Source organism: Mugil cephalus, chromosome 9 (assembly GCF_022458985.1).
Source record: "Mugil cephalus isolate CIBA_MC_2020 chromosome 9, CIBA_Mcephalus_1.1, whole genome shotgun sequence".
NCBI classification, from domain to species: Eukaryota; Metazoa; Chordata; class Actinopteri; order Mugiliformes; family Mugilidae; genus Mugil; species Mugil cephalus.
Window position 1 is genome coordinate 6,084,075 of NC_061778.1, and position 27,693 is coordinate 6,111,767.

General features: G+C 40.1%; 1 protein-coding gene across 3 annotated transcripts in view; it reads left to right on the plus strand.

The window, feature by feature from the left end:
* Positions 1–27,693, plus strand: part of cadm2b (cell adhesion molecule 2b) — a 141,381-nt gene that overhangs the window by 93,081 nt on the left and 20,607 nt on the right. For 2 of the 3 annotated variants that reach the window (XM_047594930.1, XM_047594932.1), the window contains exons 2-3: positions 260–286; positions 16,468–16,617. In XM_047594930.1, coding sequence (XP_047450886.1) covers positions 260–286; positions 16,468–16,617 — 177 coding nt within the window. The remainder of the gene's footprint in view (positions 1–259; positions 287–16,467; positions 16,618–27,693) is intronic. The other variant, XM_047594933.1, reaches the window with a different exon arrangement.

Below are 27,693 nucleotides of genomic sequence, written 5' to 3' on the forward strand. Positions count from 1 at the left end.
CTAAACTGATAAATATGTGATACTGGTCTGCTTGGTGCCCTGCTAAGTTTGTATCGATGTTAAGTTCTAACACCTGACGTGTCATGATGTATGTGGTAATTCATACTCAGTACAGTGCTCCCACTCCCACATTTAATGCATTTAATCTTGTATGTGTGTCAGCATGGAGAGAGAAAATAATCATCATGCTTTCAGTGTTACACCTACATACTACCTATCTAACTTGCTGTCTCCTTGCTTTACCCCCTCATGCTATCAGTGGCTGGGACAAAAAGCAAAGTGAAAGGTGAGTTATTGCCTCCATTTTCTTGCTACATGATTTATGTTGCACACAGTTCCCAATAAACAATGTTTGGATCACCCCTTTATCTCCCCCACGAGCCTAGCAAGCATTAACATACGCTGTTGGAGCTTTCTGGGCAATTTTCTAACCTTTCTTTCTGCAGGAGAGGTTTGCTGAACCTGCTTGCTCTTTCTCAGATACAACCTGCTTCACATATGTATAGATTCACACCGGGGAGCTGTCTGGTTCACCCAGTCACGCTTTCCTGTATTTGGCCACTGTGCAGCTCCACTGGAGCAGCTGGAGGGTTGTTCCTGTTTCAAGGACACCTCAGCAGTAGATGAGTGAGGAGAGAGTGTTTCTCATTTGCTTTTCCTAGTCAGATTTCCCCAGACATACTGTGCATTCAAAGTGGAGACATTGTGGTCCCAACCCTGCATTGAAAGCTTTTATTTTTATTTCGATTTTTTTTATTTTTTTTTTATGCATGTGGCTTGTCCGATATTTAATACTTTGTCGTGATATCTGACGGTGCACTGTAGGTAGTAACTGATTCTGATCCTTAATTCCTGATTAATGATCCTGATTTCCTTCCTTTATATTGCACATCCCTCAATTACTTCCACCTTGGAGAAAACAAATTTGTCTGCAGAATAATTCAAGACGTTATATTTTTTATATCCCAAATAGTGTAAGTCTTCTGTTCCTACCGGTTGGTGCTATAGTAGAATCTGAACATCAATTCCCCAGTGCCTCAGTCACTCTGCCACTATAGTTATTGTTATCATTGTTAGTGTTGTTATCGATGGATTCGATAAAAATGTCGCTTCTCCTGGCTTGTTTGCTTTGGGTATACCGTCGACCAATCTGAAATGTCATTACTGTTATCACTCCTATTTTATACAGTGAAATGAAATCTTACCAATATCATACATTTGTTTTTAGGAGAGTATTATTTGTTTTTGTCGATTTGTTTGTTTCATTTTGTGTCTTTTGTTTGTCTTTCAGACATGAGTTCAACCAAACCCTGTGATTAATGCTGTTAATTTTCATGAATGAATGCAGAGTGTTTCTTTTTTTCTTTCTCTTCCCCTTTTTTTTTTGAAAATACAGTGTTTTCTAATTACAGAAGCAATTAGGAGGCTAGTTTTAATTAGTTGAAGATACACATTCAGCATTTGTACCTCTGGTTAAACATTGGATGTCGCTTTCTGCACTCTAATTATGGTTGATAAGTTGTATTAATAATGATAATAGATACCAAATATTAACACATGTATGAGTTTTGAGTATTGATTAATGAATGCTGCCAGCTTTTGTCATGCATGCTGATAAGTGCTTTGCAATTTGTGAATTAAATATAATTAAAGAATAAGAAGCGCTGTATAAACCATCATCACAGAACTTGTCATTACATTGGGAACTATTTATCTCAAGGGCTTTTACTCACACGTTTTGAACAAATTCATTTTTCTTTTTCGTTGTTTTGGGTTTTTTTTTTGAAGACTAAAACTTAGAACAGTGGTTGTCAACATGTTTTTCATCTACCCTGAGGACCCCCACAATAATAATGTCTTTGATTATTATTTGTGTTTTCCTCCTCGTTAAGGCCGGGGTGCTCAGTTTCAAACAGAAAAGGCTGAACAGATGCCACTTTTCTCGCTGTAGAGTCATAACTACGGTACCAGTGAACTGAGCAGAGGGAACATTTGATTACCCAAACTGCACTGCGATGCAAACAACAACAGCGGCGACCTACGAGTGAAATTATTAGATTTTCAAATTTTATAAGGACAAAGACATCAAGGATATTTTCTGACTCACATTAATATGATTGACACCAACATTAATCTTATGAAGCTTATGAAGATACATTTAATTATAGTCGGGATTCCCTTTAATTTCCCACAACGCCTTAATGCAGATGTTTCACAATAAGAGCATTATTAAGAAATAGTGCATGGCCACTAAAACAGTAGAAAGAAACTCATAATTTAAAACAGATTGTGTTTGTATTAACAGCGTCATGCAGTAACTTTGCGCAATGCAACCAAACAATTTTATTTTAACAGACCCCTTGCAACAACACCGCTAGGGGTCCACAGACCCCCGTTTAAGACTCACTGAATTAGAATATATTTATTATGGGAGACCATTTCTTAGTCACCCAGGTTTTCCAACTATAATTTGCCGGGAAACCTGCAAATGTGAATGTTTTCATCAAACAAATGCTGCAGCCCCCTGCTACGCTCTGCTAGCAAACCAGTAAAACTAACTTACGAAGCCGTAACAATAGAGGCTGTTTTAACAGTTGCACTGTATTATTAAACTATTACAAAGGACATATCCATAGCACATACGTCGACTGTCAATTTAACGGCATTTCAAATAAAGTGTCTGACAGAGGTCGTGTTACATTAAATATGATGTGATAAGGTTTTATTGAACATCCAAAAGGGCAACATATTCTGGCTACATTATGCTGCAGGGCTTTAGCGGAGATGAGGGCACGATTAGAAGTAAGTGTAGTTACTTGGCTCATTTATACTCACCTCATGTCCCCTCAACATTTTAAAGGAAATCCATACTTAAGATTATTGAGAAAATATTCCATATAAATCACTGTCAGGCTTAAAGCATTTATCCATCTGTTTGCGACTCTGTACCGTGTGGCTGATCATTATGGTCACATTTCTCAGTGTTATTTGTTTGTCACTATGAAAAAACCTCCACTTTGCAAGGTACATTTCATAGCGGATGCCACAATGTTAACAAGCGCCACGATTTAAGGCAAACTAAACTAAATCTAAATCTAAGTTACACAGTTTGAACGCATCATTCCCTTCTTCACCTGGAGACAGTACAGTATTTCTGACCCACTTTCTGAAGCTGATGTATTGCCACTTTCCTTTTTTTCTTGCACAGCAGAAAAAAAAAGCCCCACACTGCTAAGAGTTTCCCCCAGCAGGGATATTTATTGCCAGTTCTGTGGATTGTCCACCTCCTACCTCCCCCACTGTGGTAAATCACAGGGGAGGACAACGCTCAGTACCACCTCTTGCTCAGGTGATACTCGGTAACAGGCACCAAATGTTCTTTTTGATGGAGGGTAAAGCTGACAGACAGCTCTCTCCCTCTCAGCTCTGCCTCGGCTGTTTCCTTTTTCTAACAGACTTCATCAGCTCAATCAGGTGACTGCATCATTTAAGATCACGCTATCGGGGCAGAATACAATACAGAGCTGATACACCGTTGTGGGCTGGTGGGTTATCTCGACGCGTGCATCGCGGCTGTCTATGTCCTTGTTTACATCTGCTGGAGGCATAGTAGAAAATCGCTGCAGTCTCAGCGCAGATAAAGGATACCATGCCGGCGTTACTCTACAGAAAGATATGACATGCATTGCAAGTGACTAAATGACTGATATTTGATTAACAAAAGCACCTGGAAACAAATCATCAGTTGAGATAGAAATTGCAGTTGTGTTATGTTTGAATTTGTTCAGTATTGTATCCTCCATCCTCTTTGTTCATAAATAGTGTGTGAAAAGACATTACTAATCTGAGCTCAAGTAATAAGAGCCTTTGCTTTTACCATAATTATATATGGATTTTCCTTGACTTAATACATTTTATCCCAGAAGGCCTGGACTTTCAAATGGTCCCTGTTGATTTTAAACTGAGACATGACCTAACATTGACTTTGTTCAAAGTGGTGGGTGTACAGTTTTCAAACATGCATCAGCTCAGACAGGCAATTTACAGATTAGCCTCAGTTATTGGATCCAGTCAGGATTTAGTGCTAATTATCCGTTGCCCTTAAATAGTTGCTTAAATCTCCCCAATCAACTAGGCTGATAGCTTTTAAAATGGCACCGCGCCCCCCTCCAAGAGTCTCAGATCAGCAGGTTCAAACACGGGATGCATTTGTGTTGATGCCAAAGCAGCGTGGCTTAAATTAGACTGTCAGTGTAAATGATTGTTTTTGGTGACAGACGTGACCTTTCAGTCAGACATAAATTATGTGAAATATGTTTTTGCCCTTGTTTTTCCTGTTCACGAAAGGTCACGCTATAGGTGAAAATAATCAGATACAATACTTCACAAGCCAGACGATTAAAGCAGCCTGTCTTATTTGCTCATTCACTTTCAAAGTAGTTCTTTCATCCATACTTAAAGTTAGAGAGAGTTAATGAATGTGCCTGCAACAATATTGTATGGTGATTTTATTTTAATGACGGATGTGTCCAGATTCGTGATGATGTTTGCTTCAGTTCTATTATTTATCGCGTCTGTATGTATGGGTAAAGTTTACATACTCAAGTTTGTGGATCAGCATACTTTGCACTGAACACTAACCTCGCTCTCACCCCTCTTCATGGGTCAGGGGGTACGTGTTTCGCCCAATCTCAAGTCCTCTATTAGAAGCCTGGGAGTTTGAGATCAGTGTCTTAGCAGTTAGCTCTTCCGGACCTCAGATGTTATAACTGGAAATCTGCTGGAGTTGCTCTCCCAGTTTGGTTCCCAGCCCCCTCCGGCCCAAATCAAGTCACTTCCGTGTGAAATTTTGTTGTTCTGCTTGCAGTGGGAAGGGGCTTATGAAGCCTGCGCAACCCCTGACCAATCAATGACCTGCCTCTTGAATGATCAGTTGGATATTTAGGATCAAACATTTGATAGTAAGGAGGTGGGCGATACTGGGAATTGGTAAGTGATCCGATACCAAGTAAATACGTGGTTAGCATCGCCAATAACGATACTGATTCTTCTTGAAACATCATGATAATTGAATAACTGTTTCTATTAACTGATTGCAATATAAAACAATTTAACAGCATAAAGATTAAAAAATTCTTCTTTTACAACACAGAATTATTTTGGAAAAAAGTAATTAAATAAGAAAAATGAACAATGTAAAAAATATATGTATATATATAAAAATGTAAATAACACAGCAACTACGGGATGAAGTCGGTTGAGCAAATAAGTAAACAAAAGCAACTATGTAATAATTAATGTAAAAATTGCAGGAAAATTTTGTCTCGTTCATATTCAAGATGTGAGTCTGCATCCTGTAATGCTCTTCTTTTCTGAGTACAGACACTTTCCAACAACAGTTTTAAGTACCAGCCGTCCTATGCAGCTGTGATGCTAGGACTTCAGTGTCAAACTCTGTCCATATCCACCTTTTACTATAGATCGGGATGGAGAAGCCTCTGCTGTATCAATCTCATCGCGCTAGTATCGATCCAATACCGATACTAGCCTTGGTATCGATACTATTGATATTTAGATTGATACTCCCAGCCCTGTTTGATATACTGTCTCCCAGTTTGAGCAGTTTGGTCTGATTGTCCACGTTTCAGCATGAGGTTACCTCAGTGCGACCCAGCGCATTGTGTCGACAGAAACTCTTAAGACCAGGTCAATTTGAGCTCTGCAGCAGCACACCTGGCTGTAAAACAGTTTCAAGGATGCTGTCGAGGACGTGCCATCTTGTTTGATTTTTTAACTGGAATAGGAAATATGATATTAAACTTTCGCGTGCAAAAGTGAACATTCACTCCACTACTGTGCTGCAGAGAATTGAATATAAATGATTAACAGTTTTGCTATTTGTTTCTAAGCAGCAGATTAGCGGGAGACACAAGTGCCATTTAAGGCAGAAGGTGTTCTTGTTTTGACATTTGTGGTACTGTATTATTATAGTCATTTACACAGTTTTCCCTTCGAACAACAAACCCAATGTTGACATACACGTTAGTAAAACAGGAATTGCTCATCTTAGTGTATTTTAATATAAACTGGTGTTTCAAAAGGGAGAGTTGTGCATATTTATTATCAATAGCCCCCCAGAGAAGGGTCAGCCTTAATCTAATCCACTTCATTCAATTTGAAAGAGGGATGTTGTTAGCTTTGGCAGGAAGACCACATAAATGGTATACCACGCAATAATATCAATACTAGTGTGGAGAATCATGTGACAGGCAGCCATTATCTGGACAGCCTGAGACAGGCACTCTCAGGCCTGATTATATCTTTCTGAGCAGAGACTATCACTTTTGAATCCAGTTTGGCTCTGTGGTACCGCACGTGTCTTGTCAGTGCCCTATTAATGACGCTGAATCAAAGTGTTAAGTCTCAAGGGAGCTTGATTTGGTCTCTGAGCTTTTCATTAATTCCTTGTCAGCGAGCAATTGTGTAGTTCAAAGGAACAAATGAGTGGTGTAGACCAAAGTACACCTACGCCTGAACTAGCAAGTACATATCAAGTGAAATAAAGCTCTGTGTAAAAGTTTCGGGCCTGAAATCACTCTGCAGCTTGGCAACACCGTGGAGCAGAAGCATAAAGAACTATCTGCATAAAGTTACGAAGAGCAAAGGGTCCTTCAGCAGATAGTCTGGCCCCCCCACAGAGCTCTGATCTCGACATCAGTGTGTCAGCCAGAAGCAAAGAGACATCCCCGACCCACAGAAGAACTGCAAAGTTCTCCGAGATGCTTAGAACAACCTTCCTTCCAAGTTCCTTGAACAACAGTGAGCAAGCTACCAACCAGGATTCGTACTATTTTACAACTAAAATCACTGCTGAATTTTAAAATGAATGTTTGATTAATAATTAATAATTTGGTTCAGTTTCTTTTTGTTTTTTGTTTTTTATGGCACATTTGAAACACCAATTAAGTTAATTTTTTAAAAAAAACATTGATGGCGGAATACATGGAATATATGGAAAGCATCCTCACTTTACTCACAGGGACAGATCTACTAAAGATGTGTATGTATAAAAATGTAAAAAAAAAACAACGTACAGACTGATTTACTAACAGCGCGCTAAGGGTTGCGTCTTTCAAAGGTGCAAAATAGCTTGTTGCCTTCAACTTAGCACTTTAGCTTCAATGTATATGCAATATGGAGCATTTACACACAATTTTGCTTGTGCTGGGAGGAGAAAATGCAAATATATTAATTTGGCACATGTAATGCAATTTATCTAACCTGGAAGCAATTTTGCTCATAGAAAGCGAGTCTATATTTAACACATCTCAAAAGGAAGTGCAAGTGGTTTGTCTTATGAGTAACTGCAGACACATGGCTGCTGTTATTGTAGTGAGGAGAATTTATGCATAAACGCTAAACCCATGAAACACATTTTTTTTTATTCAGTAAATATCTTATCAGATGTGTCCAATAAATAATTTGTGTGTTTCATATGAGCCTACCGTGATCTACAATGACTATTCTGTTGTGTGAGCCTCTTTTATTTGGCAGCCTGTCACTGCCTGTGTCTTATAATTATATTCAGATGGTTTTTACTCTAACTTTATAGTGTGTATTTTCCTTGTCAGCTGACACCCTCGATGTAACGGCACCAAAATCGTTATTTTGCGCTCGCAATCTCAACAATGTATACCAGTAGCGCACGCGAAACCGTCATTCTAGATTGTGTACACAAATCAGTACACGCAATTTGGGATCTTAGTAGATCTGGCCCATAGGGCATAGAAAGTAGAAACCATAATAAGAAAAGTGCAGCAGCTTTAGTTACTAATCATCTACACAAACTAACACTGCATGCCACTGATACTATAATATACAGAGGCAACGATGAAATGCTGCCCACTCACCCCACTTACGTACCAAAAAAAAAAGAACTAAGTAAACTATGTTTACAAGGAAATGATGTGCTTCAACATGAATTCGTAGGCTAAAGCTGCACTTTTTGTACATTTTGAAAGAATTCACACAAACAGAACCATAAGCTTTTCATTCCCATACAGAATACAGAAACCATTGGTGCGTCAGTAAGAAAATAATACTCAACCGTGTTGAGCCATACGAATACAACAGTTTGTCCCTATCAGATTATTGTGCTACATTTCCTAAGAATATAAACATAAAGTCGTTCAGTGTGTATAACTATATTTTCTTTCAAAGATTGTGGCGTATCCCTGGCATTTTTTTACCCTTGTAACAATACCAAAATACAAAAGTGTTTATCACCAAAGTTATTTTGACTGAAACAGATTCAGTGCCTGAATGGATTTGCTTCCAAGTGAGAACTTGATACTGTGGCTTCACAGGATTAAATTCTTCCCATGTTTAATGCTCTTTCCCTCTGCCCACTGTCATGGTTCTCCTTAATAACCTTTCTAAATAAAGGTAAAAGAGTAGAGTTCATTAATAGGGCATTTTAATATGGCATACCCGCTGTAGGAAGATTAGCAACATGGCAGATCTACCAACATGAGTGAGAAACAAGCAATAAAAATGTCATGAGTGAATTTGAGAAGGAAGTGTTGATAGTGATTTGGCAGCCTGAGTTCGTATGGCAGAGCATTTCAGAGCCTAGGTGTCCTGACAGCAGAATCTAGTCATCTTTCATCTTGAGCCTGGACTTAGCAACTGCCAACAGCCCCGCCTGTGGGGCTAAAGCTGCACTCAAACTCATGAGGGGCCAAAAGGTCAGAGACGCAGCTGAGGGCAAGGCCCTGCCGTAAAAGTTGGCAATAAAATCTTGTCACCAGTTTAAAAAAAAATAAAAAAAATGAATGCTCACCAGTATGGCTGCAATATGGTTCCTTCACAGGGACCAAAAGTAACCTTGCTGGTTACTGTACGTTCACTAGCTTGATGAAAACAGACAAAGGAGGCACGAAAAGATTGTACAAAAGAATATGACTCAAGCTCTCGGCAGTCTTGGTGGCCGGCTTCCATCCATCCTTTACACTGGCGCTTAAGGTCATTCGCTGTTTTTTAAAAGCAGTCATTTAAAAAGAGAGGACATTCAGCTTTGCCAGACTTAAACTCCGCCAGAAGTTACATTTTCATATAATTATTCTGCAACACTAAATACATTCAAGAGAGACTCGTATGAACATGAACGTTTTTTACTTCAAGAGGGACGTTTTGTAGATGTTTATTACAAAGCGCAGATTTTTTGTCTCCACCACTTGCCTGGAAATAATTTTTTTCCCAAACTGCTGAGAAAGCTAGCGATACCACTGTTAAGGAAGCAGGTCAGTGAGGAAGGTCGACTCGAGGCTGGGTTCCCACTGAGCGCGCTACACTAGATTGTAAAATATGCGACACAACTATTTCTTGGGAGATATTCACAACAGAAAATGTATTATGTGACCTCTTTGAAGATGTTAGGAGCTATAACACCGTCTGCACTGTTGTGCGAATGCCTCGTGGAGAAAGTGGAGACTGTGTTAAAGATGATGCGTTTTCCAAAAGGGGTAACGCAGAGAATCCAACAGGATGTTACGAGCTCAGGCAAGCCGCAACAAAACTTCACGCTGAATTGGAGCAGGGGGCTCTCTACATTTGTCTCGCATTGGGTGACAGCAGGCTGCGTTATTTCTTATCGTGTCCACCAAGAAATGCGCACCACAAGAGGTCTCAAGTTAATTCAATTGAATATTTTTGTATATGCTGCAGATATGGAACTTTCTCCTTCTTCCCCAACACGGTGGTGAATAGGCCCCACAGTTTACAGTCAGCAAATTAATTACAGTTTTGTCAAGTTAATTAATTAATGACTGTGTTCTCTAGAGTATATTGTCAGGTTAATGGAACACATTTTATCATTTTTTCCCAAATTCTCATGTTTTTTCTTTAGGTTGATCTAAAAAACCAGTTTATCTGAAAGCTGTGAAAATAGTCTGGTTACACCTTTGACATAATAGCTTTTTGTGGTTAAAGTGTGTAAGTTACTGTATGTGTATGTAAATCATAAACCTGTAGTTACTTATCAGTTTATGTGGAAGTTTATGTTGTCAATAAGTGTTCAGGAATACATTGAAATTACTTTTGACACATTTGTAGGACCTTAAAATAAGTAATTTAATTCCTTTGTATTCATGCATTGCTCATTTATCCTGCCATTTATCTTTTGCATAAGCATAATTTAAATTAATAAGAAATAGCCACATTTTGTGTTACCTTGCAGAACTTAAGCATTCTTTATTATCTTGTTTGTCCAGGCCTGTCATACACTGGCAGGTGAGGGAATCAGTAGATACTATGGAAAAGGGGACTTTACCCAAGTGCATCATTTTAAATATAATCGGAAATATGCAACCGCTTGTATAGCTGCTTTGGTAAAACTGGGTGGACAGGGCTGTTGTTCAGACTTCAGTTTATGTGGATATGGATATTATTAGTTATTTCCATTTGACCCTGCAGTGGATTCATAATAAATGTGTTACCAACACAGCGCTCCGTCAGCACACCCTCCACAAACATTGCATCCTCACGAATCCTCAGCCTTAACGATAGCGCGTCGGCTACAGCCACAATCATTGGCACTGTTTCCGTGTTAGCTGTTACTCAAATGATCTTTCTAAATGCAATGGTATAAGGTCAGTTTTACCATATGTCATTCACTGGATTAAGTACTCAAAAAAAAAAAACAACTTCAAACATTGTTTCAGTATCAGCGCTAGCTACTGTATGAAGATACTACACCTCATCAGTATGCGGAGGGGAGCTCGGCACCGTCGACGCCTCTATTTGCAAAGTAGCTGTTGTAAAATCAAGCTCCAGAGGTGAACTTGTGGTCTGATAACAGCCCAGTATACATGTTATATAAAAATTAATCATCGTTATTATTCCTTAATGAATGAATGCATTTCTAGAGCTATCTTCGAGTTATTTGTTTTCTTTTTATCCTGCCCGCAGTTTATAGTTTATTCTGCAGCGGCGTGCTTGACTGCTCTCCAGCCATTCATCAAGGCACTGCTTTCCATTATTTGGTGCAGTCAGCTGAAACTGAGAAAGGCTTTTGGGGTGGTATGGCTCATTCTTCCTCCACTAACTCTCTGCTCAGCCAGACAGAGACGTTCCTCGTCTTCTTCACCTTATGCCCTGGATCAGTGGTCATTAGGCGAATCAGTTCTGTAATAGCTCAGTTTTCAGATCTGGTTTCCCCAACATGTTTTTCCACGAGTGTGAGAACAGAAAGAAAGAACAGAAATTTTCCACTTAATTTGAATTCATCTGACCCAGTTCCATTTAAGTACAGCTACAAACGGTTTTATCTTCCCCATATTCACATTTTCTAGATACCCACACCGGCCCGCAAGACGTACAAAATCAATAACCTAAGTATCATATTCTTGGCTTCTAATATTGTCAGACTCAGATTCCATCAGGCTGTGGTCTGAGCTGCATTCTGATTGCGGCATAAAAAGAGAGGCTGGCTGAGATGAAATGAAACAGTTTATTGCTAATGTACACTCAACAGCCAGCCATTCCGAGCATCCGCATTCATGTTTGTGCTCGACACCTGCGAGCGTCGACATCAAGTCTGGGTTTTAGCGGACATCTGTTACCGCGGGTTCCCCCCTTTAAAATCGAATCATCATCAAATATTTGTGTTTACAACGAAGACGACGCCGTCCCCTCTCCCCCATTTACATTTCTACCTAATTTTGAGCCGTGCGGCAGGTAAATATTTGATTCACGAGGCAGTGTCACTTGGTGCCGCGTGGAAAGTTAATGACACGGCAGAGAGATGTGTCAGCAGCATTGTGACTGCGTGAAGCGCGGCAAAGCAACTTGACAAATCTCATGTGTGCTGACATTGTGAGTGATGATCAGTGTGCTGGTGGCCCACCTGAATGTGGACCATAATCTCCCCCAGCTCAGAGTGATATTGCCGGTTTCATTCCTCTTTGCTTTAGCAGTAAAAAAAAAAAAAAAAAAAAAAAAAACAGCTCCCAGATCTGTGTGATTGTCGTTTAAAAAAAAAAAAAAAAAAAGTGTTAAAGGGGAAAGCACTGTCAAGGGAACAATTATAGTTTTAATAGTAAAGGCTATAAGATGGAAGGTGCTGGAAATGTTTTCATTTAAAGCAAGAACATAAAAACTGAACGTTAATATCTGGAATTTTTAACTGATAAATTGCTATTTTAATGTAAGGATCTGTTTAATCGTTCTATGTTTTTAATCTCGCTTTCGTAGAAGCTGCGCGGAAATGAATCGGAAACACAGCGGGAGAGAAACACTCATCACATATTGAATTTTTCTTCTACTAAAAGCACTTCATGATATTCATGAATTAAAAGAGGAGAGTTGCCCGCATGGAAGAAAAAAAAAAAAAGCAAAGATTAATGGTATTCATGTTTCAGAGGGCAGCAGACTTTCATCAAGATGTCTCTGGTTACTCAATCCTCACCTATTTGCTGTCATGGCAGAAAGGTTGCACGCTGTCTACTGACAATATGTGCAAGCTGTCAACCTTCAGCCGCAATTGCCTGCAAATAAGTAGGTCTTTCTCTTTTCAAAATAATCCGCCTAAGTGCTAGAAAAGGAATATAGCAATGCCCAGTATCAAAGTTCCTGAGCCCGCAGAGCTGATGTGCTTTGTGTTTAAGGGATGGCCTATCCTCCCCTAAGGCATATTGCCAAAGTGCAGGTTTATTCCTCATTTCATCACTGCACTTCACTGAGTCGGCTTGGATCATCAGTGGAGCAGACAACCTTCATACCTCTATTACTTTTACTGTTTGTTCCCTTTCACTGGGTTTGCTTTTATAGGAAAACACAGCCATGACTCAACACAATCTCGCACTCTGTCCTCCGAAAGGATCTTTCTTTCTATATGTGTGGTACTTGTACTTGTTTATTTATAGACGCTGCATACTTATTATTTTTTATCGTTATTAATTTTTTTTTGCATGTAGATAAATGAAAAATTGTGGAATCTATCAGCAATCTTAAAATTCACAGTGAACACAGTGACTTCTTCATTGGTTTTCAAATATGAGTTCTGCATCTTTCTTTTATCTTATCTGTTTTTCTATTATGTAAAGTAATTGTGAGTGCACATGTGCGTTATCACATTAAAACCTCACATCAACAATTTGTCACGTGCACAGACTGTGATTCGCATTGAAAAACCTGAGTTGCTCCGTACGTTTCTGATTCATCTTCCACACACTGAATTTGTCCTTCCAGTTTGCATACGCAGCATACCTGAACAGGTAGGATTTGGTAGCATCCCTCCTTCTCAAATGCATCAAAAAACAGCGGCCACTAAAAAATGCAAAAATATTCAGGGCTAAAAACATGGTGTAATATGGCAGGGGTCATAAAACAGGAAAACAAAAGTGATTATACGTTGTCAGAATTACAGTAATGAATGTTTATATTTGCTAATCATTTTCTTTTGTACGAAAATTGGATTTGAACCAATAATCAAATTTCGATGTAGGTAACAATGAGTAGTAGAGAATAAACAAAGCCTTAATCACTCTCCACTTCATACGGTTTTCTTTTTCTGAAACAGCCGAGCGTTTTAAAGGTTTGAAGTGCATAAGTAAAGTAATCATATCATTCTTTCCCATCTCCATCAAAGCATGAAAGAAAACAACCACAACAAAGGGTCCTCTGACCTATCTCTGACATCTTTAATAACAAACACTTTAGCTTGTACAAGTACAACCATATGTGACTAGATCCCTTCCCACATCCAAGTAGTTTGTGTTTTGTTTTGATGCAGATGCCTGCGCTCTTCGTAACGAAATGTTCATTCAGGTGTACAAATGCACCCTTTGGCTTTTTCAACGACAGACTTGCCAGTGAAGACCTTGCGCACACAACGCATGCTATGTCTTGCCTCGTTTAATTTACGGTATGTCTTGGCTCGCTCGCTTGGGAAAAAGTAAAAGATGGAACTTTTTTAACTGGTGCAACAAAACTCACTTTTAAAACAGTCTGACTTGTAACGGAAGGAAAAGCCCAGGTCCTACTGAGCATTAACAATGGCTGCGTTGTAGTCAGGTGTCACGGTAAAACCATGACAGTGCGGCTGAGGCAGCATGCACAATACGAGGGCCCTGAACTGATGCAACTAAATGGAGTGCAGCCATCATTCTTTTTATTATCCAGACCTGTGCCTTTTGTGAGAAATTACACAATGCTGTTGGTGATATAGGGCTGTAGGAGGCTAAGGTTGCACAGATTTTAAATCTAGTCTGGACAAAATGTATCACTGCCATTATGGTTTTGATCTACAGCATAAGTTACATTTTAATATTGCAAATATCATCCTGTATTCTAATTGTGTGGTTGTTAATGTTGCTACTATTATTCTGTCATTTACGAAGTATTATTTTGCTATAACAACATGACAAACTTTTATTGGCAATTGTTAGTTTTGTCCTTGTCCAGCGCTTTTCTAGAAATATTGCTTGCCATTCTCCTGTGAAAGTAAAGCCGTTCACTCTCCAATCGCCGTCACCCAATAAAAAGAAAAGAAACACACTCTATAGCTGGGGCTAGGAATCATGTTTCCTCAGAAAGGACAGCATTTCTACACTCTAGACCAGGGGTTTTCAAAGTTTTTCATACCAAAGACCCCCAAACTGATGGAGAGATTAAGTAGGGAACGCCCACCCTACTATATGTGTTATATATTAAACTCAACCTATTTATAAATATACATTATTTTCATCATTATCTTGCAGTCAATTTTAAGCGATCCTTTATCCCTTCTCTAAAATATGTCTGATTCGTGTTAATGTGTATGGAAAATTAAAAAATAATATATAACAAATGGCTAATCAACCAAAGATTTTGCGACCCCCTTGCAGTACCTCCGCGGACCACCTAGGGGTCACACACACACATCTGGCAAAGACCAGTAAGCAGAAGTAATACAACAACAATACTCGTGACACAGCCATACCGCTGATTATGTGAACAGTTAAGGTTATATATTCATTACTGTTTGGCTTCCACCTGTTTTCATTACATCTGTGTGAATATTAAGCAGTGTACCCAGGGGACTGACAGCTAAGATACTGAGGGGTGATGGGTAGGGGTGATCTACCTAGCTGACATCCACCCAAATGCCGAGGTGTAGATGCTATAGTGTGACTGGCTATAATAAAAATAAAAATTAAAGCAGTGAGCATTTAAGTAATGAGCGTAGTTGTGATGTGCGCGGCTGGGATAATTTTTCTATTACTATTTATAGTGAGCCTCACCTTCACCTGGAGCTGACAATGGTCTCCATCAGGACAATCGAGGTCAAGGAAGGTCCACAGACCTTTGGATGTCCCAGCCTCCTCTGCTCCCCAGTGTGAGCTGGACTAATGAGGCAGACAGCTGCTCCCTTAGTTGAATTGTCCCTGCGGTGAACTGTACCTGGGAGAGACAGGGACAATGTCACCTTCGAATTCAAGCGCATTACTGTACAAATGGATCCCACGAGCAGACCTGCAAAATCACAAGAACGCTTGTGAACAGATAAATGATTTCAAGCGAAGGCAGCAGCACACTCCACTTCCAGCACGAACTCAAGCACCCTAACACAGTTGTTGTTTACTCTCATCCTTAAAGGGGGCAGTCTGGTCAGGCTCATATTAGCCTACACTTTGTCTAATTCAAGGGAATATTGGTTTTAGACGTCTGTTTCTTAAGCTCGGCGGAGTTCAATGAGACGCGGGCAGATAGAAATGCTCCTGCAATGTGTAATTAGGAGACTTTGCTGAGACGACAAGTACAAATGTGGAATAAGAAGGTAAAATCCAGCAAGGCTGGGTGATTAGGCCTCATTTGGATGTCTTCTGCACACTGTGACGAGCGCCTGTTTCAGGGCACAGCAAGTCGCTCGGATCGAAGGCCCACAGTATCTGGGATTACGTGTCAATTTACCACCCAGCTGCAGCTCTACACTCTACAGCAGAACATGACTACCTCTAATTAGGCCATGCTTCCAATTAGAGCCCAGCAATAAGGAAACAAGGAAGGCACTCCGGGAGAGTAAAACCTACCATTGTTTCCACACCAAAAAAAAAAAAAAAACACCAAAAAAAACTGCCTTTTAGCTCTAACAGCTGTCGAAGGCTAGAGTCCATGTCAACCAGGCTCCCATTAAGATATCTCTGGTTTACTGTCATGAAGACAACAAGACAAGACGTGTAATTGGACGAGTGGACGGACACGATGACGGAACATTAGCCGTATGAGGTGTCAGGCCTGAATGGTGCATTAACGTGATTCAGTGAAAAGGCATTAACAGCCAGTCGAAAACAGCAATTTATTCATGTCACGGCCATGACCTCAAACTCTGTCTTATAATCCCACAGGTAGCCAGGGTAGTCCATCTAAAGATCAGCAATTTATTCATGTCACGGCCATGACCTCAAACTCTGTCTTATAATCCCACAGGTAGCCAGGGTCAGTTCCCCATAACTCAGAATGTGACGGTGGTGGAGGGGGGCACAGCTAACATGACCTGTCGTGTGGATTACAATGATAACACTTCCCTCCAGTGGTCAAACCCAGCACAACAGACCCTGTTCTTTGGGGACAAGAAAGGTAAGTAATATTCCTAATATTCCCAGGGATAAATAATGGCTGCAGTGATAACATGATTGGATGTGATAGAATTGTCTGGAGCAAATTATATTACAGCAAGGAGACTTATTCATTAATTTTTCAAATTTGTAATTCTCAAAATTGTTCTTGTCTTCCTGCCTGCGAGCATACATGAATGCAGGAAAAATACACGATAAAAATGCATTCTCATAATGTCAGAGCAGAGTTTTAATGAATTTATGTCTCCACTGATGTCCCAAGGCGCGAACTAGACAGAAACAGACTTATTTTTGAATTGCACTTTTGCAATCATGCGACGCTGGCAGTGTTGTTTACAATGCCTGTGGATTGTGACATGATTGGGCTTAATTAGTATTTTAGCTGCCCTACATTTGTAAAGCTGTTTGGATGTCAGTCTGAACGGGAAGTACACTGTTGCAACCTTGTGAAACAAGGCCCATACGCGCGAATGAATTATAATGTGCTCTCAGCAGCCAAATCCAATTTAAAGGTGACAAAAGTCTGCAGTTGATAAATTGGAATTGGGGTGGGAAAGGGGCTACAGCAGTGGACTGGTCTTGTAAGGGCTGCGATGTTCATCTTTCAGTGTTTCTCACAGCATATTACCCATTTCATTTATGCTTTAGCTGTTAATACAATATCATTGGTTCAGTGATTGAAGATGAACTTTCCCTTTGAATAACAATTGACAGGAGAGCGAGATGCCAGAGCGGACCCGCAGAATGAGAGTCACAGTCTGGTTTGAAGAAATACTTTCTCCCTCAGAACTGATTGGATTTAGTAATGAGGTCTAAGGTGTTTTATTAGATGAAATTACTTGCAAATACAATTAAATGAAAGTTAACTGAATCTTAAATAGGTATCCCTGCGTGCGCGTGCCCAAAGGATTTGAATTTGAGCAGAAATCGTTGAACCAAAACCATTGTTTTTTAGGACTATCTGTCTTAATTACTTAGTGTAAAATACATGTAGTGTTTCAATATTTAATTTTCAGAATAATATTTGCAAAACCTTCACTTCTTTTGGTAGACGGAACATGTAATGAATTAAATTTTTTGGTTGTGACATTTGCAATAAATATATGTACAGTTAACAGTATTTTTGTTCACATTTCTATGTCTAACATAAAGCTAGAATCCAGTGGCGTTCAGCGTTTTTCAGGACCCCCTAAACTGATGGAGAGATTAAGTAGAGAACCCCTACCTACTTAATGTATTCTATATTAAACTCAGCCTAGTGCTATTTATAAATATACATTATTATTATCATTTTGCATTCAGTATGGCAGGGCCGTGCAACTCCTGTAAACATACCTGACATAGATATAATTGTATGTATATTAAATTAAAAGGTAAGAAAATAAAACCCATTTTGGCCTCAGTAGTTGGCTGATAGGAGCGAGCTACACTTTTAGTTTCTCTCCTGCTAATACTGCAGTGTGCTTTGGAGGACTGGATAGGCTCTTGGCCAATTGTATGGGAACCTGACAGAGTCAGCGCGTAGTATGCAGCCTCGTGATTGGCTCAGCAGCAATAGGGGCGGGGCCTACTGTGAACAGGAGGCTTAGATTGACAGGTGGCCTCTGTGTAAGGGGAAGTGCTGACATCTTCTGCCTCCATTTATACCTTTACTAAAATATGTTGGATTCAAGTTAATGTAAGTTTAAAGAAATTTAAATTTGTGGGGCATAAAAAAAAAATTTGGTCACATTTCTATGTGTTCAATTCTGATATCAGCATGCAAAGAGAGCAGGGGGGAGCACAATACATATGAGCCGCTTTGCCCTTCTTGGGCAACCATTCATATTACATGACAGAATCCCTTTCCTGAGCAATAAGGATGATAAAATGAATGTGGTCCACTCAGCAAAGGTTGCCAGGGCTAAGTGTGGGAACACTTCCTCTCCATTTCCTACAGCCAAATGAAAAGCTTTATTGGCACAACTAATACGATGCCTGTGAGGCCATCAGGAGAAACGAGAGGCGTGGAACAACACCGGCTTCATAGGAAGAACAGGGTGGGACACCTGGGAAGAAATCTCCGCTGTGCCAAATCACCAGTTAATTGCTTGGCAGAGGGCTGCAACTGTCCTTCTTCTCCCGTTTGTTGTGCCTTCTTGTAGAGCCAATGAAACATGTTAGATTCAACCTTATGCTACCTTTCAGTCCAGCAGCTAACTGCAGACTGGCTGAGCTCGAGGCAGGCTGTTCTCTCCCTCTGATGAACAGCTGGTCATAGACCGCTGTCACAGAGTGGATCAAATTATTTCAGCCAGTTTGCATTCTCTTGTTCTCCATCTTAAGATCTAAAGGTACTATTTTTTTTTTTTCACCAGCTGTTTAGATAAATGCGTCCTTTTTCTCTTGACTTGTTGTCTTTGTTGTCTCTGTTGTCCACCTCTGCGCGTACCACCGCCGCTCTCATGGGAATCGCTGACAGCCCGGCCATATGTTAGCATTTGATGCAAGTTTCCCCTGCTCTCCGTTCACACAGGGAATGAGGGTTTGTCGCTGTGCACATGTAATCCAAAGGAGATAAAGCTTTTATATGTTATCCTGGATGCTCAGCTCGAACAGTCATAATGCCGCAAAGCTTTTTTTTTTTCTTTCTTTTCATTTTTTTGAAATCTACTCTTGCTCATTCCCTCAAGCTTGGTATTAAAGATAAGGCCATTTTTCTGTCTGTCTTCGGAGTTTGATATGAAGTAGCGCATCAGGAAAAGGAGCCTTAAAATGACCTTTTAAATTCCTTCAACAAGCCATATTAGATAAAGTGAAATGTGTAAAAAGTAAAAAAAGCTTACTTTCCATATTATGTCAACTGAGTTTTACAGCTACTCAGTAAAGTCTGACAAAATCTGATCTTTGCCCTCGCTATAATTTGTTATATTTTAACTCAGCTCAAACTGAAATGAGAATATATGAAAGGGCAGCTGTTACAGCCAAGACCAAAGGAATTTGTGTCTTTCAAAAACATTAAAAGTGTAATAGAAACATATACAGTAGGTCTTTTGTGTTAATTATTCATGTCAGTCATGCCTGGAATCTGGACAAATAAAATCCATTTCTGCATCAGATCTAGTAGCTTAGGCCTTATGCCCATCAAAAAGTTTTACTCATTAATTTACGGATTCTGTTAGGTGATGAGGACAAGGAGACTTTTTCCATTTAAAAATTCTTCCACATGCGTCCAAACCACAATGGTCAACGTGGTAAATTTGGTATTGTGGTTTTGGAGCTGTTATTGGCTCATTTTGAAGATGTTCTTTTCAGGTGTAACTAAAACATTGTAGCCTCAAGTTTAAATGGTTCAAAGAGATAAACATCACCAGTGGGTAGGAGAAAAAATATGAACCGCAGTTATCTCAACATCCTACCTTTTTTTTATTACAATGTTACGATATTTCATTACATTACATGAACGTAGGTCATTTAAGGCACTTCAACCAACCAGCCGATGCTATTATTTGTTGGGATGATGCCAATTAATGACAAGATCACTTGTTTCATTGATTTAATCGCAATATGCAGCACAACAGTGCATTATTAGTTCAAAAAGCCCAATGGGAGCCTTTAGTTAGAAAGACGATAATTCCAATAGTGCATCGTACAAGCTGTGGTCTATAATCTGTCTTCCCAGCAATGTCATGTCTCAAGACAGATCCACAACAATAATAAGAGATGAGGTTGCATGAAAGAAGGAAATTAAAGGTATATGACTCATATAGCATTATATATTAGCGGTGAGAGTGTAAAATGTTTCCTATCCCAAAAGAGTCTCAATTAAACCTTGTAGATCTCCAAGTGATTGTTAACCTTGCAGGATCCCCATAACCGATCCATATGGGTTTGACTGTCTCTGCATATTTGTTCAAAGCGAAACACAGCCCTCTTCTTATATCATGCCAGATGGCTCTTTGGCACGGCCGTCCTCATCCATTATGTATATCTGAGTTTTGGTTGATTGTTGCCACCTCAGAGACTCCAGACTACACTACGGTAAAAGACCCGCATGCAGATTCCTACTTGCTACTGCCACAGGCTTGAGACAACAGAGATAGATTGCCTTAATAGCTACGCCAATGCTTCCTTCATACATTAGGCCAATTAGTGGTTACTGCTAGGGGCTCCGTGGTGGGCTGCCACGTTGGAAAAAATTGATTTAAACCATATGTCTGTTGTGGAATTATCCTTTTTATTTGTAGCCGGTGTCATGAATTATTATTACTGAGCAGGACAAATGAGAACAGAGCTGTCCTTTGCTGTCTTTATTGTGATTTACTTGACTTTTGGCTTCTGTAAGATAAGGATAAAACACACGTCATGGGGCTGTAGGGAATGGCAGTGTTATTCAGAGAGGCATGTAGCTTCTGTACAGCAGACGCTTGAGTCAGATACGGTGAATATGAATAACGCAATTAATGCAAATCCACTGCAGGTTGCATGTCAAAGGCATATAACAAATTGCTCATTTGATCTATGGTGGGTGCAGCGATACATATATATATATATAGACATAAACAACAGGGCATGCTGCAGCAAATTGTACATCACTTGTTCCTATTCCAGTTCTATCTCTCAGAAGTTCATGGTTCATCATTCATGACATTTAATTGGGGCATTCAGCCTGGATCATAAAGGTCACAAAGCAAAATTGATCTTAATTGGGTTGTAGTAATCAAAATGCTGTTATGTGCTAAATGAATGTTTTAATGTGAGCATTAAAACATTCATTAGCTTGAGAGAATGAAGGATAATTACCAAGGATGCAATTACTGAGCGAGCACCAATGAAAGCGCATTTAAAGCTCCATTCTAGCAAACACACAACATTTGATGTCTGTTGTAACTATGCAAGTGACTGGCACTTACCTCGGCTTGATCTCGAATATGAGCATGTAAATTTGTCCTCACTTTGAAACTGAATTTAACTGCATTATTGTTGTGGTGGTGATGGTGCCAGACTTACATGCCAGACATAACCCTGGACTTGATTCCATAATTCCTCATTTCTACACACGTCTTGTGAAAGGAATTTTCTCAGCTCTGTCCTTATAAGTGTTGTTTACTTTCCAGTCACTGTTTTTGCTGGTGTTAAAAAGTAGAAAGGGTCTCATGGCCACAGCTAATGTCTTTCTCTCTTTGAGGACTAATGGGCTTTTAAGTATACTGGTTTACCTCAGACTTTACCGAAAAGTGAATCTACCAAATAAGGCACGCTCAGCTGTTACCACTAATGTTAAGAGCTGCTTCATGTATAATTTATATTAGAATACGTTGCATTTAAATTCTGCTTGAAGTTTGAAGCCCACCTGAGAAACGTCCCTTTTAAAATCATTGTCTTTACAAACCTCTAAATGGATAGGACTACACCGTGGACCAAGACTGTTACATAACCCTGTACAGTACTTGTTTTAATAAAATTTTAATTTAGGGAATTCATATGAAATATTGGTCCTAAAGCCAGAAAAAAAAAGAAAATCCCATAGTGTACAAGCAATGGACAGACAAAAATATATCACGTCTCATTATCTGCTGCTTGAAAAAGGTATGTAACATAGCTGCTGGGAGAATTCCTCTTTCTTTCCGTCCCTTCTTCAAGCGTGGAAAATGAATCCAATTTGAGTAGCATCTGCTCTGTGGGATCTCTGAGAGTACGGGCAATGACAATGGCCCTCTGGAACAAGGCTCTTTCCTTTTCTTAATTGCAGCCACATGTGTGGTGGGAAAGAGCCCCCTGCCTGCACCACTATAGACCTGGAACACGTCCAGAATCGCCCACACAGTCACTGAGCGAGCACAGCCAGCAGCAAACACACTCTAATTGCAAAGAGTGGAGCCCCTGGCTGGAGAGCTGATGGGGTGGGGGGGAGATGGCGGAGGGGGGGTGCAGGATCCTGTGTTTTTTTGCTGAAGGACAGCTAGTGCTTTCACATTTCAGGACTAGCTCAAAGTGGCCATGCAGAAATGGCCAAATGGGGACACGCTGCAGATGTAACATATTTTGGCTGAGCCAAAGAGCCATCAGCTTGTTTCCAAGACTAATGGATAGATGTAAAATGTCCTTTTCTATCCGGACTGTCAGAAGATACTTCATCATTTTGGATTAGAAACACTGGTTAACATCTGTCTGCTGCTCAGTGAAGTGTAAAAGTGAATGCCATGTGATAATTGCACTTCCAGTTCCTCTGCTTCCAGTTTTATTTGAGGACAGAGCTAATGTAGCTTCTAACCAGACTGTCAGCTCTTCTTATACATGTCAAAACTGTGCGCCATGTTACAGTTATTCTGACAGCAGTTTCGTGCATTAAGATTGGTCCGTGGACACAGCATATTGAGATAACTTTCAGCAAAAGTGAGCAGAATTGTTAAAACCTAATCTGACAAACTCCTGTGCTCTCAGGGGACCTCGGATTGGTCTTCAACTGACGTGGCTGGTTGTGCAGAGGACTGTCAGGGACACAAGGCAAACATTACTTTGCATCAAAGGGCCATAGCAACAGTATCACTTGCACTGAGGGAGAAGTAGTGTGTCAGTTTTACTGATTTGAGTCAGCCTTGGTAAGGCCTCCATCACCGGAGATGTACTGCTGCCATGCTATTAAGCCGCCATGCTGCAAGGCTACAGCATACACAAGGTCAGGGTGCAGATTTATGTTTCCGCCTAAGCAGAATGAACAGCACAGGAGCTATCTAGGGTTTTGGTGAAATGAACCTTTTCATCACATTGATTTCTTAAAGCACCTGGAAAAAAGCTTTGTCAGCCGTTGGCATTTGGGTCTGATTGTGACAGATCTGTCCACAATCTGGGCCTCTAGCCTGGATTGGATTCTACTAGTATGGTTTCCTGGCCATATGCTGTTTGAGTAATAGATACCACTTGTCTTTGGGTTATTCAAACCTTTGTAGATCTCATTCTATCAATGTGTCATTCACCTATGTGCTGTGTAGTGCCAGTGGCTGCCTACCACAAATGCATCAGTCAAACCTTTCTTTTGTTTAACTCTGCGTTGCTTTTTCGGCCTCTACTTGGGTTCGGCTTGTCAGGATCAGTATTTCAGCTGCTGACATTTAGATGTATTTCAATTTTAAATGGTAATGTGATGTTGTTCAGAGGATACTGAAAATGAGCTGTATCCTACTTGGCGTTTTAAATGTCACTTGAAATTGTCAGCGGTCTGTACTGTATCCGGTCACTGTTTGGTATTTAAAGTGATACCCTGCATCTATTGAGTCGAAGACTTTGTTAAAAGGCTTTTTTTTTTAAGTTGTTCTTTGCAGACAAAAGCAGAACCTTGGGTGCAATTGTCACTGTATTATAATGAAAATTGGATTTGTTTCCAATTTGAGATTATTGTGATATTTGCTTAAGCAGGAATGAAAATATTGCTAATAGTGAAAATATGTTTTACAGACAAATAACATGGTTATATACTGTACAACATGGGTCTTCAACATTTTGAACCTACCTACCTATCTACTATATGTGTTCTATATAAAACTCGTCCTAGTGTTACTTATACTCATACATTATTATTATCATTTTGCATTCAGTATTTAGCAATTCAAATACTCCACTATACTACAGGTTCAGATATTAAGTTTTTATTCAGTAGTTGGCTGATGGGAGCGAGCTACACTGTTAGCTTCTCCTCTGTTAATATTGCAGCATGCGTCTGGATTTCACCTGGGGACTGAACAGGCTCTTGGCCAATCACACTGACACGTGTGATCCCAGAACAAAAACGTCCAAGAAAGCCGATCGCAGAAGAAAAACAACCGTCTGAGGGATAGCGCGGATCTTACCTGCATCAGAAGTAGCGCGAACATTACGTGCAAGATTTTAAAATGTAGTATTATCCGTCTGGTTGTTGTTTGAAATGCCGGTCCGCCGCATGAACATCTCTTGTCTATTATATCACGTAATAGGTCACCCGGAAATCGGGCCGTATTAATTTGGTATTATCCCGCTGAAAAGACACGTGTCGCCACCTAGTGTGGTGGAGGAAAACAGTTCTTCGATTTTCTTGCGCTGCATGTAAACCGGGGCGAGGACTGTAGTGAGAAAGTCTAATTTTAAGCATAGCTCGATTAAGCTCTGCAGGTAAGCGCACTGACTCAGTCACTTCTGATGCAGGTAAGATCCGCGCTATCCCTCAGACGGCTCCGTTTCTCTTCTTCTTCTTCTACGCCCTTCTACGGCTTTCTTGGACGTGTTTGTTACGGTGTCACACGCTAGCGCTGCCAATCGCATTATCTGGGTGTCTCAATCGGACAATGAGAATTCCGATTTCAATCGGAGTAACGTGTTTACATGCACTTAAATTCTCCTGTTATAGTCCGATTAAGGCAGTAATGCGTTTTTTTCACGTGCATCTAAACGCATTGAGTGTGATTGGCTCAGTAGCGATAGGGGCGGGGCCTGTTGTGTACAGGAAGCTTAGATTCACAGGTGTAGTGTGGGGCTCTGTGTGAAACGGTGCACTCTTTAGACGGCTCTTGTATGTCTGAGTGAGCGAAGTGCTGACTGAAAGATGACATCTTCTGCCTCCATTTATATAATATGTTGGATTTTGGATTTGTAGTAATGTGTATTTAAAGAATTTTAAATTTGTAGGGGAAAATTTAAAAAAATATATACAAAAAAATGCTTAATCAACCAAAGATTTTGTGGCCCCACCCTGCAGTACCTCACGTTGAAGACCTATGCTATACAAGATTACAAGATTGACAACTGAATAACAGAAACATTCATCAATAGTAACAAGTTACCCGAGCAAATAATTGCCGCAGCCAGACACAATATCAATCAAATAAAACAATCAAAGCCAGATGTGCACGTCAGTCTTCAGGGACAAATAAATCCTGGGAGCAAAGGTAATATCTTTGCTGTTTTGAAAGCTTTAGACCTGTGAGCAGATGGAAGGAGATCAAGAATATCCTTCCAAATGAGCATATCTATAAAAGCCTACATCTGAACAAAGCAGGCCGTCTGACACTGGAATACAGCTGGCAATGGTGCAGAAGTAATTTGTAATAAACCTCGACACATGCTGGCATAATCATCGGGAGGATGCATGCATGTGTATCTCCATGAGCTCGTATAGCCACGAATGTGGCCAGTTATAAGCATGGAAACAATCTATTTTTGGCTTCAAATAAAGGCAAGAATTGATTCTAAAATGAAAAGGTCAGTATTATTTTTTCAACAACTGCTGAATGTGTAAAACAGTGAACGATTCATCGGTCACTGAGATAGAGACGGGAGCCCTGTAAATTGACTGACCGCTAAGATATGGGCGATGCAGAAATACATTTGGAAGTTTATTATTTTGACAGACATCAATTTCACAGCGGCTGCGTCAAACTACAAATTGTTCGCATTGTACGCCCGCGCCTTTTGGCCAGACTGGACTATCAACCAAAGGACATCAGCTTTCCCTTAACAAATTCCTTTCACAAAGCAGAAGCACAAAATTTATCAGCATCTCCGAGGTGTTTGTGCTTCCAGGATCAGTGGGTTAAGAAGAAGAAAAAGATGGCCCATTTCTCTGTGTCTCTCCTCTGTGTGTTACACAGATAGAGGGATGTGGGCAAGGGGGAAGGATAGTATGTCATCTTGTCCAAAGCTTTGATCCTCCCAGCCTGTACTTCCATGTCTTTTGAGTTCCTGTGCGATGTTTGCTTGGACCCCATCACCTCTCCAATGCATCTATCCACCAAAGGGTTTTGCTGTTTTCTGCCTGAGCCCCTGGGCCTTTTCGAGCTGTGTAGTGAGGATGCTTAACTACAAAGAACATCAGACAGCTTTGTTTCGGGATGCTGTTTGCTACAGTAAGACTATCAAATGTTTGTATTAAGCCCCGTAGCACATAATAAGCCGGCTGTCTGACGGCACAGCCTGTTATTAAATTTTAATTCCTGCTTGAAGATTGTTTTTATTTACACCACTCCTTATTCTTGGATAACAAAGAGTCTTTAATAAGAAACTTCTCAGGGGCATCAGTCTTCTTTATTTTCTTTTTTTCTTTTTTAGCGTGAGTGTGATTATGCGATAGTGATCGTCAGATGATATGGTGTAATTGAAGCTGAAGAACAGCATTGTTGATAATGACCTGACCTGATAATGGTCTGTGTAAACCTAATAACCACTTCAGCCAAATCTAATTGAATTGTGTATCACATGTCTGTGTATGTTTATCACTAAAATCAAGCAGTCTGTGATTTTCATAGACTTCTCCTTCTTTATCTGGGAGGACACTTCTTTGGCTACACTGATTAAATCCTAATCAGCGTCTAATGTTGCTGCATTTCGCCAGATTTTCCCAGTGCAGTACAATTCAATGCAGTTCAAATTACTTCGGATGAAAGTGGGTCCAGGGAGAGAGCTGGCCAGGCCTTAAGGGACCGAGGATTAAGAATGTGTAATTTATTCAATGAAGAGCACTTTCCTTCCTGGCCTCTGTGGCTGGCTGCTACTTGTAGGAGCAGGTGATTCTCAATTTGGAAGCTGTATAAGAGATGGTGGGTAGGAGATTCACTTTTTTGTCTGGCAGTTTAAGAAGGTTTTATTTATTTTTTATTTTTTTAACGGTCTTGAAGGAATGCTCATTAGCTTATTTCAGGGGCAGACATTTCGGCGTGTCCCAGTACGGAAAGCACAGCCACATAAATGATGGCTCAGTTCAGTAAATGTAGTAGCAAGTCGTGACAGTGAACCAGGAGTCACCAGAGCAAAACGTCTCCTGTGTGTCACGCAGCCTTAATTAAGACACCCGTGCTTTTAGAAACAAATCAAAACGTCTGCTGTGAAAAGGTCTGTTACCGCATAAGCAGCAATTGTTAATTTGTGTGTAGCTGCTATGTTTTTTTTGTTTGTTTTTTCAGTCTGAAGTAAGGCTTGGTGAATCATGATTATCAAGATTTAAACAGAAAACACTTAAGCAGATGTTCGACACAGCATTCTTTTTGAGTGCAACTTATTTGTACAACATAAATTAAGAACGATGCAGTTAACTTGATGAAAATAATATGTGAACATAACAGGCCGAGGTGTC